The 15,311-nt window shown below is 44.6% G+C and overlaps 2 protein-coding genes across 8 annotated transcripts in view; one reads left to right on the top strand and one right to left on the bottom strand.

Moving 5' to 3' along the window:
- Positions 1 to 665: 665 nt before the first annotated feature.
- Positions 666 to 9,318, top strand: FAM228B (family with sequence similarity 228 member B). Its single transcript, XM_036381212.1, has 6 exons — positions 666 to 692; positions 3,204 to 3,308; positions 5,656 to 5,727; positions 6,385 to 6,582; positions 8,684 to 8,761; positions 9,144 to 9,318. Exons 2-6 carry the CDS (start codon positions 3,216 to 3,218, stop codon positions 9,168 to 9,170), a joined length of 468 nt encoding a protein of 155 aa, XP_036237105.1. The 5' UTR covers positions 666 to 692; positions 3,204 to 3,215; the 3' UTR covers positions 9,171 to 9,318.
- Positions 9,319 to 9,777: 459 nt separating this feature from the next.
- The window catches only part of ITSN2 (intersectin 2), an 80,488-nt gene continuing 74,954 nt past the window's right edge, over positions 9,778 to 15,311 (bottom strand). For all 7 annotated transcript variants that reach the window (XM_036381205.2, XM_036381204.2, XM_036381203.2 and 4 more), the window contains 6 exons: positions 14,508 to 14,720; positions 13,663 to 13,784; positions 13,040 to 13,122; positions 12,812 to 12,895; positions 12,346 to 12,519; positions 9,778 to 11,241 (listed from right to left, as the gene is read on the bottom strand). In XM_036381205.2, the coding sequence (XP_036237098.1) occupies positions 11,084 to 11,241; positions 12,346 to 12,519; positions 12,812 to 12,895; positions 13,040 to 13,122; positions 13,663 to 13,784; positions 14,508 to 14,720 (834 nt within the window). In that variant the 3' untranslated portion in view covers positions 9,778 to 11,083. The remainder of the gene's footprint in view (positions 11,242 to 12,345; positions 12,520 to 12,811; positions 12,896 to 13,039; positions 13,123 to 13,662; positions 13,785 to 14,507; positions 14,721 to 15,311) is intronic.

The raw sequence follows: 15,311 nt of genomic DNA, 5'->3' as shown, positions 1-15,311 counted from the left end.
GCAGGGGAATGTGTGAAATCGTGTAATACGATTTAATGAACTTTCGATAATAAACCAGGAAGCCGGACTGCGCCGGCTCGCTTCGGCTCGGCCCCGTTCGGCCGCGTTCGGCTCGGTTCGGCGGAGCCGTCCTCGCTCCTGATTGGCTCGCTCACCGCGCGCTCCCCTCTCTGATTGGTGGGAAGCCCTGCCGGCGGGAGCGCGCGCGTTGGAGTTGCCATGGCAGTGTGGGACGCTGCGCGGCCGGGCGCGGAGGGATCCGACCGTGCCGCCGCGCCGTGTGTCTTCGGAACGAGATCAGGGCTGCCGCAGCGTTGTCCCCACAGGTTTCTGTGCCCTGTCCCCACGGGTAGCCGGACCCCTGTCTCCTGGGGCGGCATCTCCTCATCCCGAGAGGCTGTGGGTTATGGGTGAGGGACTATTTTTTTTCGGCCACGGAGAGGCGGTGCGACTGATGTGAGGAGCGACCAGGAGGCGCCGCGCAGCCATTTTCCCCTCAGCGGGGCGGGGCCGTGCAGGGCGGGTTTGGTTTCAGTTGTAGCCCTGTGTCGCCGCCCCTGAGGGTTCCTGGGGCTGTGTTCACCGCCCCAGTGAGGGACCCCGGCACGGGCGTGGTAGATGTGGAGCTTTGCTGGCCGCCTCCTCTTCCCTGGGGCCTGCAGGACCCGCCTCAGCACCTGGCAGGGTGCGGGGTGAGCCGTGCCCAGAGGGTCTTAGCCTTTCCCTTTGGCCGGCCTTTATCTCATCGCTGCCTCTGAAGTGCAGGGCCAGGCCAGGCCCGGCCCCTCCGGGCATGCACGCGTTACCTGTTAGCTCAGCATTGACAGTGTAAAAGGTTCTGTTCGCAGAGCTGCCCTGCTCGCACTGGAGACTCGTTCTCACTCGGTCTCACCGTTCTCTGCGCCTGCCCCTGAGGCGATGCGGGGGGACCAAGGCACCAGTACAGGCAGCCGGCTGTGCTTGTGCACGATGACATCCGTGCGGTGACACGTGGCTGAACGGGGTTTTGAGAGGACTGAGGCGTATGCGAGGGTGCTTTATTTGTCACAGAGTGATTAAAATGCGTTTCCTCAAAGCTGCTGCAAAGCCTCATGCTTGGGCACAGAGGGTGTGAATTTTAGCAGATGGGTGTTTGGGGAAGAACCTTGTTTTACTGAGGAAAGAAGAGAAACCTGTCTTTAAAACTTACTGGTACAGAGCTGCACAGCTGACAGCACGGAAGGATGCATGTTTATCTAGCAAGGATTTTTAGGTTGTTCTCAGGTTTAATCATCACAGAATGGTTTGGATTGGAAAGGACCTTTAAGATCATCCTTGTTGGATGATCATCCAGTTGGAACCTAGTTCCAACTCCCTGCCATGGGCAGGGACACCTTCCCCCAGACCAGATTGCTCCAAGCCCCATCCAACCTGGCCTTGGACACTTCCAGGGATCTGGCACAGTCAAACAAATGTCCTGATAAAGGACAGCCAACCTGCTCATGGGATTTGGCATCTGCAGACTGCAACTGCTAGATTGACTAAATGCTTGTTTTATCCACTCAGATTCTGGAAAGCCTTTACTCTATTTCTGTCTAAGCCTGTGATTAAATCTGTAGTGTCAAGACCTGCAAAGCAGCTGCTGTCTCATATCAGTGAGCCCTGCCTTTGCAGAGAGGAGGGTTGACATCTCCCAGCAAGAGTACAAAAAAAGCAGAAAAAGAAAGGATTAAGATTCAGTAGAAGCTTGAATTATGAAGATTGGTGGTGGGGGGAAATCTGCAGCTAGAGTCTTTACCCCTTGTGGGTTCCTGAAGGCAGATTGCTGCAGAGGCACATTCTCTATATTTGCTCTGTTTTATCTCCCCTGGGATCCCAATTCTCTGAGGAGGCCAAGCACCTCCTCTGCTTCGTGCTCAGTCTGTCTTTGTGAGGTGGGTGGACTGCTTGGAGTTGGAGGAAATCTGTAAATGGTGGCATGACACAGGAGCCTGTGGCACCTGTGCAAGTAGGCAGGATATATTGCTTATAGGAAGGTGTGTTGGATTTTTCGAATGCCAAATCTTTAGCACATCTGTACCCAAATCTCTTTAGCCCTTGCTGCTTTCCCTGGTAATTTTGTATCAGAAATTGGTTCTGTGAGGTTTGCTTTTCTTCTAGCTGGCACTGAGATTGATGTCCTTTGGGTTTTGTCCTTTTATTTCTTTTATATGTTCTCTGTATTCTTCACAAATATATTTGTAACTCTGTCACCTATTGTATTAGTAACTAGTTTTCCCAGTACTTTTCCATGGCCTTTCTCTAAGCAGAAAGAAATTTGAATCTGCACTCCAGAGAGGTAAGGTGGGGGTCAGATATCGTCACTAAAGTGCTGGATTGGACACAACAGACTCTTAAGTGTTGTCTTCTACCAAAAAAAAAAAGGTATGTCCTATGAATATCCAAGAGTCTTTGCAGATTCTTATAACTAGATACTGCAAAAAATAATTGAATATCAGATTTTTAATTTTTTTTTAATAACTGAAAGCTCTGTCTGAAGACTTGGGGTCAGTATCTCTGCAGAAATAAGCTTTTCTTTTGTTCCATTCTTTACCTAAGCAATGTTGTGAATCCATTGCTTCCTGGGAGCAGTGTGTCTCCAGTGAATCTGAGATAAATAGGGGTTTGAATGGAGGTTCCTGTAAAGGGCATTTTGCCTCTGTGGTTGCACTGTCTGCCACATATCCTGATGCACATACAAGAGAGAAGATGGAATTTTCTGACTGGAGCTGAGTTAGCACTTCAGCATAAGCTTTATCTGGTAGAACTAACTTTAAAAACCAATAAAATGTAGCCATAGTGGGATGTGGCAGTTACTTGAAAGGGATTTTATCTGATTGAAAAAGGCACAAAGGAAAGAAGTAATAGTCTGGAGGTGAAATTTGATAACTCTGAAATGTTTCCAAAGCTGACAGGCCTTTTCAAATAATTTGTCAATCACTGTTCTTTGAAACAAAATGGTGTGTGGAGATGAGGACAGATGGTTCCACCAGGGCAGTGTCTGATTGTAAACCTGGTACTTCATCTCTGTGTTTTACTGTGACAGGAAAATGCTGCAGGTATCAGCAGTTAGAAGTCCTTCAGAGATCTGTTTCACTGATCAGTAGGAATTGTAAGAAAAGCTAGATTTTGCTGTTAATACAATAGTTTTTTATGGATTTTCACAGTTTTATTGTTTTTCCCAGACTAATCCAGCCATGGGTAGTGTGAATTACTCAAAAGGTTCCTGGCTACAAAGATTTGCAAATGGGAAACCTGTGAGAAAACCCAAGCAGCAAGAGCCTTGGAAGGTGAGTGACCCCCAGCATTCCTTCAGCTGTAGGTTCTACTGTGAGCAACACAGAGAGCAGTATGTGTAACTGGGAGCCCAGGTGTGTAACTGGGTCTGTGTTGGAACTGGCCACCAATCCCACTGAAATCCTGACAGTGTTTTCTGGTCCGGCTGTGCTCCCAGACTTCCATGCCTGGCATGTGCCTGAACTCATCTGTGAGCCCTGAGCAGGAGCTTTGTGCTTCAGTCTGTCCCTCCACAGCACACTCAGAAATGGGTGTTGCAGTTGTATTAATTCTTTCCATTCCATCCCATCCCAGTTTGTGCCTTGGTTGTGGAACCTGGATGAGAACCTGATCTTTGTAAAGCAGGTTGTCCTTTTATGCAAACCTTTTCCTTTTTTTACATTTATTCAGAGGTTCTCCTCAGCACCAGCAGAGTGGCACAGCCAATAATTTTGATTTCAGTAGACATTTTGGGAAGGAAAATATTGCCAAAGATTGACTATCACATAAGGAAGGGCTTCTGTTGTGTGAAGGTGTGAGTGGAGGAATTAAATGAAAGTTATGAAGGGAAGAATGAAAAATTGTTATTTTCAAAGTTCAGTAAAATATTAGAGATGTTTGTCATGGAGAAGGAGAACAAAGAATTATGAAAAAAGCAACAGATTGAATAGGTTTTATTGAGCTCTTGCATCCTTTTGAGCCAGCTTTATTGAATTACTTGCAGTTTGGTGTGATAGTGTTCACAGGGGTTTTCAAATGAGGGAAGAGACAAGAATGTTGACTCCATATTTCAGGAGGCTTGATTTATAATTTTATTAGATATATTACATTAAAACTATACTAAAAGAATAGAAGAAAAAGTTCTCATCAGAAGGCTAGGCTAAGAACAGAAAAGAATGAATAACAAAGGCAGCTGTCCCAGACTCTTGGTCCAAGACAGCTGTGCTGTGATTGGCCATTAATTACAAACAAGCACATGAGACCAATCACAGATGCACCTGTTGCATTCCACAGCAGCAGATAATCATTGTTTACATTTGTTCCTGATGCCTCTCAGGAGGAAAAAATCCTAAGGAAAGGATTTTCATAAAAAGATGTCTGCGACAGTTTGGTGTGTGGAAAAGTTTCCCATAAAAGCTGAAACAAGCTTGTGACTAGTTAGAATCACAGACTTATGGAACAGCCTAAGCTGGAAGGGACCTTGGAAGATTGTCTGGCCCAGCCTTTCATGGGAAAGACACCAGATGAGGGTATCCAGCTCCCTGTGCAATTGCACCTTGAAAACCTTCAGTGATGGGGACTCCACCACATCCCTGGGGAGGTTGTTCAGTGAATGATTGATCTCACTGTAAAAATTTATTTCTTACATTGAGATAAAAGCTCTGCCAATGCAACTTGTACCTCTCATCCCTTGTCTTCTTGCTGTGGCTTCTGGTGAAGTGAGGGCCTCTGTCCTCTTTGTAGCTGCTCTGTAAGTAGCACTGTGATGAGGCTGCCCCTGGGCCTGCCCTTTTCCAGGGAGAAGGGACTTCATTCCTTCAGTCAAAGGACACCCAACTCCTTCACATGTGTATCATCCTGAAGGAAAGCTCTTCTGTTCACCGGTGATGGTTCTTAGCTGGAGTGGTGGCCATGTCTTTGTACTGCTGACTTTAGAAAGGATCTGTGACTAGGTGAAGTAAGTTCATCAGGCATAATACAACCTACTAGTTGTTTCAAATAGTGGGATGTAAGGGTCTTGAAACATGCCAGAAATTTAGGTTTCCTCTTTCTCATTTGTTTTTGGTGGAATTTTTAATACTTCTTGTCTCTTCCTTGCTTGCTCTGATGTGTGATGTTCTGCTCATCTTAGTGTAATAAACCTTTAGGAGTGTGGAGCTGGTCAGCAGGGCCAAGGCAGACATGACTGAAAACTACACCATCAATTGGAATTAAAAATCAATATTAAGCACAGGGAGTAGCAGGCCAATATTCCATTCTATGCATAAAATGCATTCTGTCCCCAGATGATATATTTGGTCTGCATTGCCTGAACTCCTTGTCTGGAGTGCAGGAGTTAAAGAGCCACGTGTTTGGCACAGGTGAGAAACAGTGGCAAGGAGGAGGTGGTGTGGTCATGGTGAGGAGCAGCCAAGGAGGCCTGAGCATGTACATTCCAGTTCTCCTTCCAGCTCTTCCAACACTCTTCTATTGCTACTTAACCCAACTGTTCAGAGCAAACCTTGCAAGGATTTGCCAGCTGGGTTGTGGTATATTGTGCCTTTAATCATGACACTGGTAATTATTTTGAATTCAAAAGTAAATCTAACTCCTGCTCTAAGTCCTGCTTTCACCTCGTGGGTTTTTTTCATGTTTTGTTAGGCAGCACCTGATCAAAGCCGAGACATCATTGCTTCTGCTCAGTGCATCTTGGACAGAGAAAATTTTGTGAGGGTAAGAAGTGTGCTCTTTTCTCATTTGCTGTGTGTTTTCCTGCATGTCAGTATTTTTAGTTCCTAAACAGTGATTCATGAGAAAATGGTAATTGCCCGTATTCTTGAAAAACTATTTTAGAGTTATGAGCTTCTAATCTTTTCAGTCCACTCTGGATAGGACTGAAGTAGTAACCCTGAATGTGAATCCCAGGTGACTTGAACTGCCTGTTTGCACTAATATTTGTTCTGTGGGTGTGGTAATTTGTGACAGTGGTGCTGTGTGAGCAAAGGGCAGGAGGGCTGCTCTGATCTGATCCGGCAGATTGCCAGTGCTGCAGGGTAGGTCGTTCTGCTGCCTGTCTTGCACAGTCTGGTGCTTGCAGCCCCCTGCTCTGCAGTGATTTCTGCTCAATAACCTGATGGGAAAAAGTGAGTCATTTTCTGCCAAATTTGCACCGCAACTTCAAAAATTAAGGGTCTGAATGCCAGAGCTCTTGAAAGGGCAAGCTTGGAAATAAGTGGTGAGAAGTGGAGAGAGGGAGGAGCAGACGGAAGGGCTGGAAAATAGATGACTTGGAGCAGTGAGCAGTCAGGTCAGCCAAGCTGCAAACCTTTACATGTGGAATCTTATTGATCAATAGTTTATATGGTTTTTATTTTCCATTTCTTACTTAAGGAGCTGGACAGATATTTGAAGCACAGTGATTTCCTAGATCTGAGAAAGACAGAGCTTCTGTACAAAAAATATCTTGAGAATGTTTCAGAGCCACTTATGCAAAAAATGAAGAACAAAATGGACAGCCAGTTAGAGAAAGAAGTGTGGAAAAGGAGACAAGAACAATTCTCTCAATATTTAAACTACTGTACAAAGAAGGTATCAATGAGAAACACATTTCTGTCATGGAGGGGGTTGTATACAGAGGGTTGTGGACAAGTTCAGGGGTTTAGCTGTTATTTTCTGCTTGTGAATTAACCTGGAGTTCAGTTATACCTTGCCTGTAACTTACTTTTCCCAAGGACTTCTATAATGGTGATGTCACAACTGTGTGCGTTCACCATTAGCTATGAACAGCAGCATTGCTTGGTGCAGTGAACACGTGCTGGGGTCTGAATATGGTGAGACACCCTTCTGAGCTGTGTTTGCCTCTGTGGGCTGGACCATTTAGTGGGAAAACCTTGAGCTCTGTCAGCTCAAACCAAAGGCTGAGTGAGCAGGGTGTGGGCTGCACTCCCAAGTCTCAGGAGTTCAGCTACAGCAGTACTGCAGCTCTGTTGGCACAGCATGAGTGAAATGATTTTGTGGCCTTGGATGCTACTGATCAAGTTCATAAAAGAAAAAATATGGGAACAGAGAGATGCAAGCAATTTTGTTAAGTCTGCATGCAGGTAACAGACCCATTTCATGGATTTTTTAGTTCTGTGTGTTTCAGTATTCACAAAAATTGCAAGTTGCAGTCACTGTAGAAAATACTTATTGGTTTTCTTCGTTTTGCTCCTAATTTCACACCACTCTTGAATATCAGATCCCACAAGTAAACTTTCTTCATCTCAGGAATGAAAAAAAAGAGAAAAATAAAAGCAGTTATGTAATCTGCCACAAAAAAAAAAAAAAACAAAACCAAACTTTATGAGAGCAGGCAGTTGTTGTCAGTGGAAACCACTGCACAGTGGAGTTGTGAGACTGTAAACAACCTACTTATCCAGAAATGAAAATACCATGGGAGCTGTGTTGTTTTAATGAGACCAAACAATCTTTTTCAAAGGCCTGATGTGACAGACCCAGGCATTTAAACTGCATGGAATGAGAAAGAACTGAAGCAGTCCTACTGCTGAAGTCCTGGGATTTGGGCTGTGTTGGGTGTACTGCACATATCTGGGTCTGCATCAGTCCATCTTGCAAGCTGCTGTGCCAGGTCAGGAGTTTGCTGGGTGCCCTCCAGAAGCAATGGCTGATGTACTGGGATGTGTCCTTCTGCCTGAAGGGGAGCAGCAGCATCAGTGATCAGTTTCTACCTTTTCTCCTTGCTCTGTGCTGTCAGGTCTGTCACCAGCATGTCTGAAAAGCAGGCTGAGGCCCTTCATATTTACAGGACACATTATTTGCATAAGTTTGCATTAACCATGGCAGCATATGATAAATGTTGCAGAACGTGAGACACTTGTGTGGGTTAGTTAATGTGGTTAATTCTGGATGTCTTTTCCCTTCCCTCCCTTCTTTTTGCCCATTTTCTTTTGCTCCTTTCCCTGCTATCAGCCTTCTCCTCCACTTGTGGCAGCATTGTTGATGAGATGGAGCTGTGGCCTGGACCATAAGACCCACAGGTTCAGGTCTTTATTCCAGTGTATAGATGGAAAAGCCAGCTCATGAACCCAGATGTGGAACTCTGGTATCTTCCAGACCAGTGACCTGCCTAAGGCTGTGGCTAGTGAGGGGTAACTCACTCCTGTTTTTCCTTTTCTTTTTAATATCTGTCTTGCTGACATCACAGAATATTTTGAGTTGGAAGGGACCCAGAAGGATCATCATGTGCAACTCTTAAATGAGTGGGATCAAACTCACAACCTTGGTGTTATTAGCACCATGCTCTGACAAACGGAGGCAATCTCAGGGCTTCCTTCTCTGGAAAAACATTTTCCAAAAAAAAAAAAAATTCCTTTGTCTTGACTGTCCTAGTTAAGATTAGCATTTTAGCCTGTCATTATTTCTGGATGCTTCATGAAATCATTTGTTATTTATTTATGCCTGTGAAAAATTAAAATGGATGGAGGAATTTTCCTGTTACAGTTCAATCACTTTCTTTCTGAGGAGCAGTGTATGAAATTGGGAATTCTTTTTTCACAGAATTCACAGATTTCAACCACCTCTGGTGCTGTGTTATGCTGTGCCTGGCTCTGTCCCACCTAGGCTGCCTGCTCTCGCTGCTGTAACCACCAACAGCTTCTGAGACCTGACCCAGTGCCTGCTTCTCCCACAGGGCTATGTGTTTTTGGATGATTATGACCCATCAGAGTATGATCCATTCTTCCAGAAGACGTGCACAGACTGCTGGAAGGTGTGAGCAGGTTTGGAATCCCACTTTGACCAGCAGGAGGGTAACAGAGCATGTAACTGATGTGCTGCTCTAGGGGAGTGTGTTCTAGTTTTACTAAGTCACTCCTACTGCATTTAAGCCCAGGAGTGTTTGAACATGGTTTTCACCAGGAACACAGTCTGGATCTATACTAAGCCCAGTTTTTGAGGCACAGTAGCAATGGCAGGGAGAGGGTTGTTTTCCTCATTTCAAATCCATCATGGCAGCATGGAGGAGATGTCCTGTCTAAGGAAGGCTGGAGAGTTCCCAGACATGCTTAGTGTGTACTGTGTAGAGGGAAATAATCTGACAGCTCAGCTGATCTTTACAGAAGCATGGCAACAGTTTTTCCTTCTCTTTAAAGGATGGAACTCATCAACCAGCACAATGACAGAGAGAGCCAATGATGTTTCCTGTGCTCCAGCTGACCACAGCCATCAAAGGTACCCCTTACAAAATAGGTTACATGCACTGCCAAAGCAAGTGAGAAGAGGCCAGGCAGGTCTTTGGGCAAACTGCAATAAACTTACTGTCTTAAACATGCAGTTCTGAAATGTTGTTACCCAGCAGCCAAAGAAATGTCTGAGATGCTGCTCCTCTTCTTGCCAGATCCAGTTCAATGCTCTACAAGCCAAAACCTGCTATTTTAGGAGGTTTAACTTGGGCTGAGCTCAGTAAAGACAGTGCTGGTGTTCTCTCCTGGAGGCAGTGTCCAAGCAATAAAGCAAACTTTTCACATACATTGTAGGTGTTTTGACAAGGCAGGAAATAAGTAGGGGAGAGGAGATGGGAAGTGGTGTACAAAACATCTGGTGCTTTCTGCAGAGCTGGTGCTGAGCAGCAGCTGCTGCCAGTGCCCTCAAACCTGACCCTCTCCTGTGCCAGTACAGTCCCATCTCCCTGCTGCTGCAGCTGACCAGAGCTCTGGGCTCAGAGCCTGGAAACAGAATTTTCTCTGTCCTCCAAACTCCCATTGTACAGACACAATCTCTCAAGAGTTGCCAAGGTTGAGTTTTATTTAGGATTAGAAATACTGAACCACAGAAAACTGTTAAATGTAACAGAGGTTGACTCAGTAATAGGAGGGTGCACAGATGGTGACGGGGTGGGAAACTGCCAGACGTCAGGAGGAATTTCTGCACCCGTGGAAAACAAGGGCACAGGCTGCTCAGAACTGCATGCTGTGCTTCTGCAACAAAGCAGTTTAAAGGAGGAAATAGAATGGTTACAATGTAACAAATATTTATAAACAAACTTTCTTTTTTTTTAAACCATCCCTGATTTGGTGCCAAGAGAAAGTTTTCGCTTTCATTTCAACCAGCTCATTTTACATTTTATATTGGGGTGACAGCTCCCCAGAACAAACCTTTTAAACTTATGATAAACTTTCCTTGAACAAATCCTATAAGTTTTTCTCATTATTTCACATTCCCCTGTACAATAAAATATACTTTTTTAAAATCACTATGCATCAATAAACATCTGTAGACAAATTAATAAACTTATATTTTACTCTCTATATACATGTTGGCAATGTCAAAGCTTCAAGATTCACATGGAGGTCTGCAAGACCAAGGAAATGTACACAAATAACTTATACTTAGGAAAAAACCCAAAGAGCTGAAGAGTATTTTGCCACATTGTTGTGGGTCACAGTATTTAAAATATTTTTTCCTAGCTATTCTTGACAACCACATTGTCTCAGCAGAGAACGATAAATCAAACTGAAGCAGAAAGAAAAATCAAGTAGCAGTTACTGATTCCAGTGCAGAACTAAAGTCAAGTAAAGAACTATGCTTGATTCTTAAAAGAATATACAATATATTGGAGACTTCTCCAGTGCTAAGGCTTCTTCAGCATTTAACCGTTAAAACGATCATCCTGAGATGGGAAAATTCCAGTGGATATCACTTTTAAGATTTCAAATGGAATGATTCTAGTGCTGAGCTTAAACCATTCCTCAGTCTGTCTGTCAGACTAAGTGGTAAATATACAAATAGCTTGGTGCCACATTTCTACATAATACTTTTTATGGCCCTGAAAATGGAAACATTGGCATCCAAACCCAAGATATTCCAAAATAATAAAAAGGCACTGAGCTATAGTACTGTATTTACAGTAACATTTGTGTTTGCATAGATCAACAACAACTGGGAACACTGCAAAGAACTAAGGAACTAAGAGGAAATACAGAAGCAGCAGGAATTCTTGCTTAATAACCAGCACAGGACAAGGAATCTTCTACCAAAAGATGTTCAGGCTGTTAGCTTCAGTTGTCCTTCATAAAATAAAACAAAAATGTTCTTAGAGGAGTGTTTTCTGATCAAAGAGCTGCAGGTCAAAGCGCACCCAAACTTCTCCTGTTGGAACCTCATGCAGCAGTAAGTGTTTAGTTGTGGGGCCTTTGCTCTCTTGTTCTGTTCTGATTTTTGCTACTGGAACTTCGGTGCGACCCAAAAAATCTGTCGGGCAAATGAATAAGAAATTTCATTAGGCAAAGATATTGACCATAGAAAATCTGAGTGAGGCAGGGTAATGCAATGCTGTGGGGTACATGCTCTGTTCCAGAGCACTGCTCCCAGGCTTCCAGTCAGATGGACCCCAGCCCTGTGTAAACCAGCCAGCAGTGACAAAAAGGGGCCTTTTTAGAAGAGGACAATGCTATGGAATTAGGATGTCACAGTTTGAGCTAAGGGCTTTGAAAACGCTCTTAGAAAATACCCTTTCAGAAGCACATTTTCAAGTGTTCTTCAGTTTCAGAGCTGGCTGGTCAGAGTTAGGTGATGGAACTTGTTTACAAATCAGCTGAGGTGCTCAAAGACAGTAAAATAAATCAACTGTTTTGGCTCAGCCAACTTTTAATTATGCCTATATAGCATGCTTTTTACTAGAATGATTTTCAACAATTACCTCTACTAGTAGGTTTACAGTCCTGTTCAGAAATCATTAACTTTCTGTGTGACTATTTCTTACATGACATCTTTTGTGTGTGTATGCATTAAAAAGTTCACCATGGACTGAAAAAGAAGACTCAGCTGTCCAGCCAAACTCACATTAACTCACAGGAGAAAAGACTGAGCTATGGTTACACACAAGGGATCTCAGGTCAAGGCAGTTCCCTGCAAATTTGCAATAATTGACTGTGTGTCAGAGCCCTGAAAAAGCACTTAACCTTTCAGAGAATATGAGAAGCAACTGACTGCCAAAAACGTGCTCCGTTTCCAAGCAACAAGAAAGCTGATCAAGCTGTTGCTGTGAAAATATAACCCAGGACCTTATTTTTGAGCACCTATTGTGAGTAGAACTTTTGCTTTCAACTTGTCTGTCTCCTCAGTCTGACAAGAAAATTATTGTGTGTCTGACACAGAAGCCAGACTGGGATCAGATCTGACTGCCTGGAGTTACTGGCTCTGGAAAGGCTGTTGGACCTCCTGAGTACTGAGGCATTGTTTTTACCCAACATTTCTCAGGCAGCAGTCAGACCTACAGGCTCTTGAAACTGCTGCTGAGGAACCAGATACCTCAGCTAACAAAAAAGCATTCTTTGCCTAAATACTCACACTTACCATCAGGTGAGAACTGATCCCTGTCAAACATGGTGATACACAGGACATCCTGATACAGATCCTTGATGAAGAACTGGCAGTTGAAGTTCCACTTGGGGTTCAGGGTGTCCTGCAGGGTCCTGGTAGTGTAGCTCTGTGAGCCCATGCTGATCTCACAGTATGGGTTGCTCTTCCCTAAACACAGAACAGGGAGTGAAACCCCTCTGCAGTGCAGAACCTCCCCCTCCATCTGGAGCCTGCCTGAACACACATCAATGCTGCTGCCAGATAATGTGGATCAGGCAATCCTATATCCCAGAGCAGCACAGGGCTGGTTCTTCACTCTGTCCTCTGAAACCAAAGAATGACTCTTTCATATAGAAACTGTAGACAAGCCACAGGGATTCCCAAATGACCAGCTGCTCTCAGCAAGCCTTTCCAAATGTTACAGGAATAAAACTGCTCTGAGACTGTTTCCCTCACTTACCATTGGGCTTACAGGCCTTTAGTTCTGTTGCTTCAATCACTTGCACCATCAAGCGTCCTATTCCAGAGGTTTTCTGTGAACGAGCTGGGAACAAAGAGGTCAAAAATAAACAGATTGGTTGGAATGTAAGAACTGGCAATAGATCTGAAGGAGACACTGGCATAATCCAGGAAATGGCCTGCCCCTGTATCCAGGTGGATAAAGGGAAATGCAGAACTCAGTGGGTACCTTGATAAGCCTTTTCACGTTTCCTCTTCTCTGTTTCAATGTATTGCTCTGATGCCGCTTTGATTTTCTGGACCCAGGCAGTCCTGCAGGGAGCAATCCCTACAGTCAGGGTCATCCCACAGGCAGCAAAATCTTCAGTGACTCTGCCCACTCTCCTTCCCCATTCTCCCCTCCCTAAATTTTAGAGGCATCACAAATCAAGTCAGTTCATGGACTAAGGTGATGGAGTTTTTTGACTTAATTTTATGCCACATTCCAAATCAGCCTCAATAAATGGACATGGAGTTGCTGTTTTATTAAAGACTGTTGGGTCACATTAAAGACTGCTCAGGACTGGGGAAGAGCCCTTTGGGATGCTGGATTTTGCAGCCCTAAACGGTTCTTTAATACAACTGAAACATCAAGGAGCTGCAGATGTGGCTGGATGCCACTGCAAGAGCTGCTGCAGAAGCAGAACAAAATCAGAGAAAACTTCTCATTCAAATGAGAGTCAAGTTAGTTTATTTCCTGACCAAGAGACAGCTCTGTTCCTGAGCTCAGAGTCCCTGTGTCTGCTCATTGGAAACACAGCCTGCAGCATCAATGAACAAGTTTAAGCTCAGATTTGCATTTTCACTACTCACCGCTCATTAATGTTGTCAGTTTTAAGTGTGTAAACTCTGTCAATGTGTGATATGTGAAAAACTGGCTCATCACTTGAAGGGTCTGTGGGCAGCTTCACAAGGACTTCGTTAAGGAAAACCGGCTGAAAGAAAAGCAAATGTCACTGTGGCAGCATCACCCTGTGACAATAGGCAGAAACTCTATATGCATGTTTAAATACACTGTTTTACTGTAGGGAAGATGAAAGTCTTAGGACACAGGAAAAACAATGACATCACCATGTAAAGGATGCAAGAAAGGGCTGAGAGAAAAATTTCTCTGGCAATTCACCCCATTCTGCTTTCCAAGGCAAAGAGCTTTGTGAAAGGGGAAGGAGTGTGCAAGCAGAGCTGCAGTGTGGAGCTTGGAAATCCAGGAATCTCAGGTTCTCTGTGGGAAAGCAGCCCTGATACTTAAGCTTATGTCTTCAGTCTCAGAATCTTGAGAACACACACTGTGTGGGCAGAGAGATTAAAATTTTGCATCTTCTACTGTGTTCTGAAGGACAGGAATTTTCTTGTAGATTCAGGAACCTGTGCAAACTGAAGTCAAGGCTCCTGCTTCTGAACATCCTACTCAGCTGTTCATACATGATGTTACTTCTGCCTCTTCCCCCCAAAGTGGATGGAAGTGTTAGTTAAACCAAGATGCAGAAGTCTGTCCTTTTCCAGGTACTAAGCCAAACGTCATTTGTGCAAGTTGTTTGCCAGAATGTGCCCATGTGACAGCAAAAGAGGCCACACAGCTAATCCCAGTGGAGAGCAGCATTCCTCATCAGAAGCGAGGACCCACTGTACCAACACTTGGAGCACCTTGACTCACTCACCATTTTGTACATTTTGAACTGGGAGTTAGATTTAGGGCTGAACAGTTTATCGGATCCGGAAGACACAAACTGTTTAACCATGTAGGTGAGCAGCAGGAAGTCATTGAAAAGGAATCCATACAGCTCCTTGCTGCTCTTGGCCTTGTACAGCTTCCCACTGTGCAGGAGCTTCCGTGGTCCCAAGCAGTTTGTGAGGGAATTGAACACGGGTTGCTGGAAGAGACAAAACCCATTAGCAGCAGCAAGTCTGTGCAGACATCAGCTCCTGCTCCTCTTCACTGTGGGGATTGACCAGGCTGCTGAAAATGCTCTTCTCTTTCTTTTAATGAATTCCATTCTAAATGAAGAGAAGGGAACTGTTCTATGATCAGCCGTGGCCACAGCACAACTCCCACCTCAGAGGAGATTTAAGCTTTACCAAAAACACACAGAGAGATGACTAGATGGAGGCATTTCCTGCATGGCCCCTTCTGTGTTGTCCAGAAGCTGTGTTTAAGAAGAGGCTGCACAGGCTGCAGTCAGGTCGCCTCTTACAGGTGATTAGGTGATGGAACAGGACAGACCTGGGTCTGTCAAGCCCTGGTTCCTTATGCAGTGGAGAACTGTCACATATACCTCAGTTTGAAGGCTGTCCTGAAAGGTACAGGAGCCTGAACACCACATATCCTTGTGGATCTGAGGGCAGCTGTTCCCTGCCTGCTTGAAGGAAAACCCTGGGAAACATACACTAAGTGAAATCCTCCATAGTAAGACCTGACTTAGCCCAGTGGCAGCATGATCAGGAGTTCAGAGAGAAGAGTTATT

This window comes from Molothrus ater, chromosome 3 (assembly GCF_012460135.2).
Source record: "Molothrus ater isolate BHLD 08-10-18 breed brown headed cowbird chromosome 3, BPBGC_Mater_1.1, whole genome shotgun sequence".
Classification (NCBI taxonomy): domain Eukaryota; kingdom Metazoa; phylum Chordata; class Aves; order Passeriformes; family Icteridae; genus Molothrus; species Molothrus ater.
This window is presented reverse-complemented; position numbering and strand designations above follow the sequence as displayed.

Excerpts from the sequence above, each read along its gene's own strand:
- FAM228B (XM_036381212.1), top strand. The coding sequence starts at position 3,216 with ATGGGTAGTGTGAATTACTCAAAAGGTTCCTGGCTACAAAGATTTGCA. Across the intron at positions 3,309-5,655 it reads AGCAGCAAGAGCCTTGGAAG|GCAGCACCTGATCAAAGCCG; the intron begins GTGAGTGACCCC and ends ATGTTTTGTTAG. Across the intron at positions 6,583-8,683 it reads TAAACTACTGTACAAAGAAG|GGCTATGTGTTTTTGGATGA; the intron begins GTATCAATGAGA and ends CTTCTCCCACAG.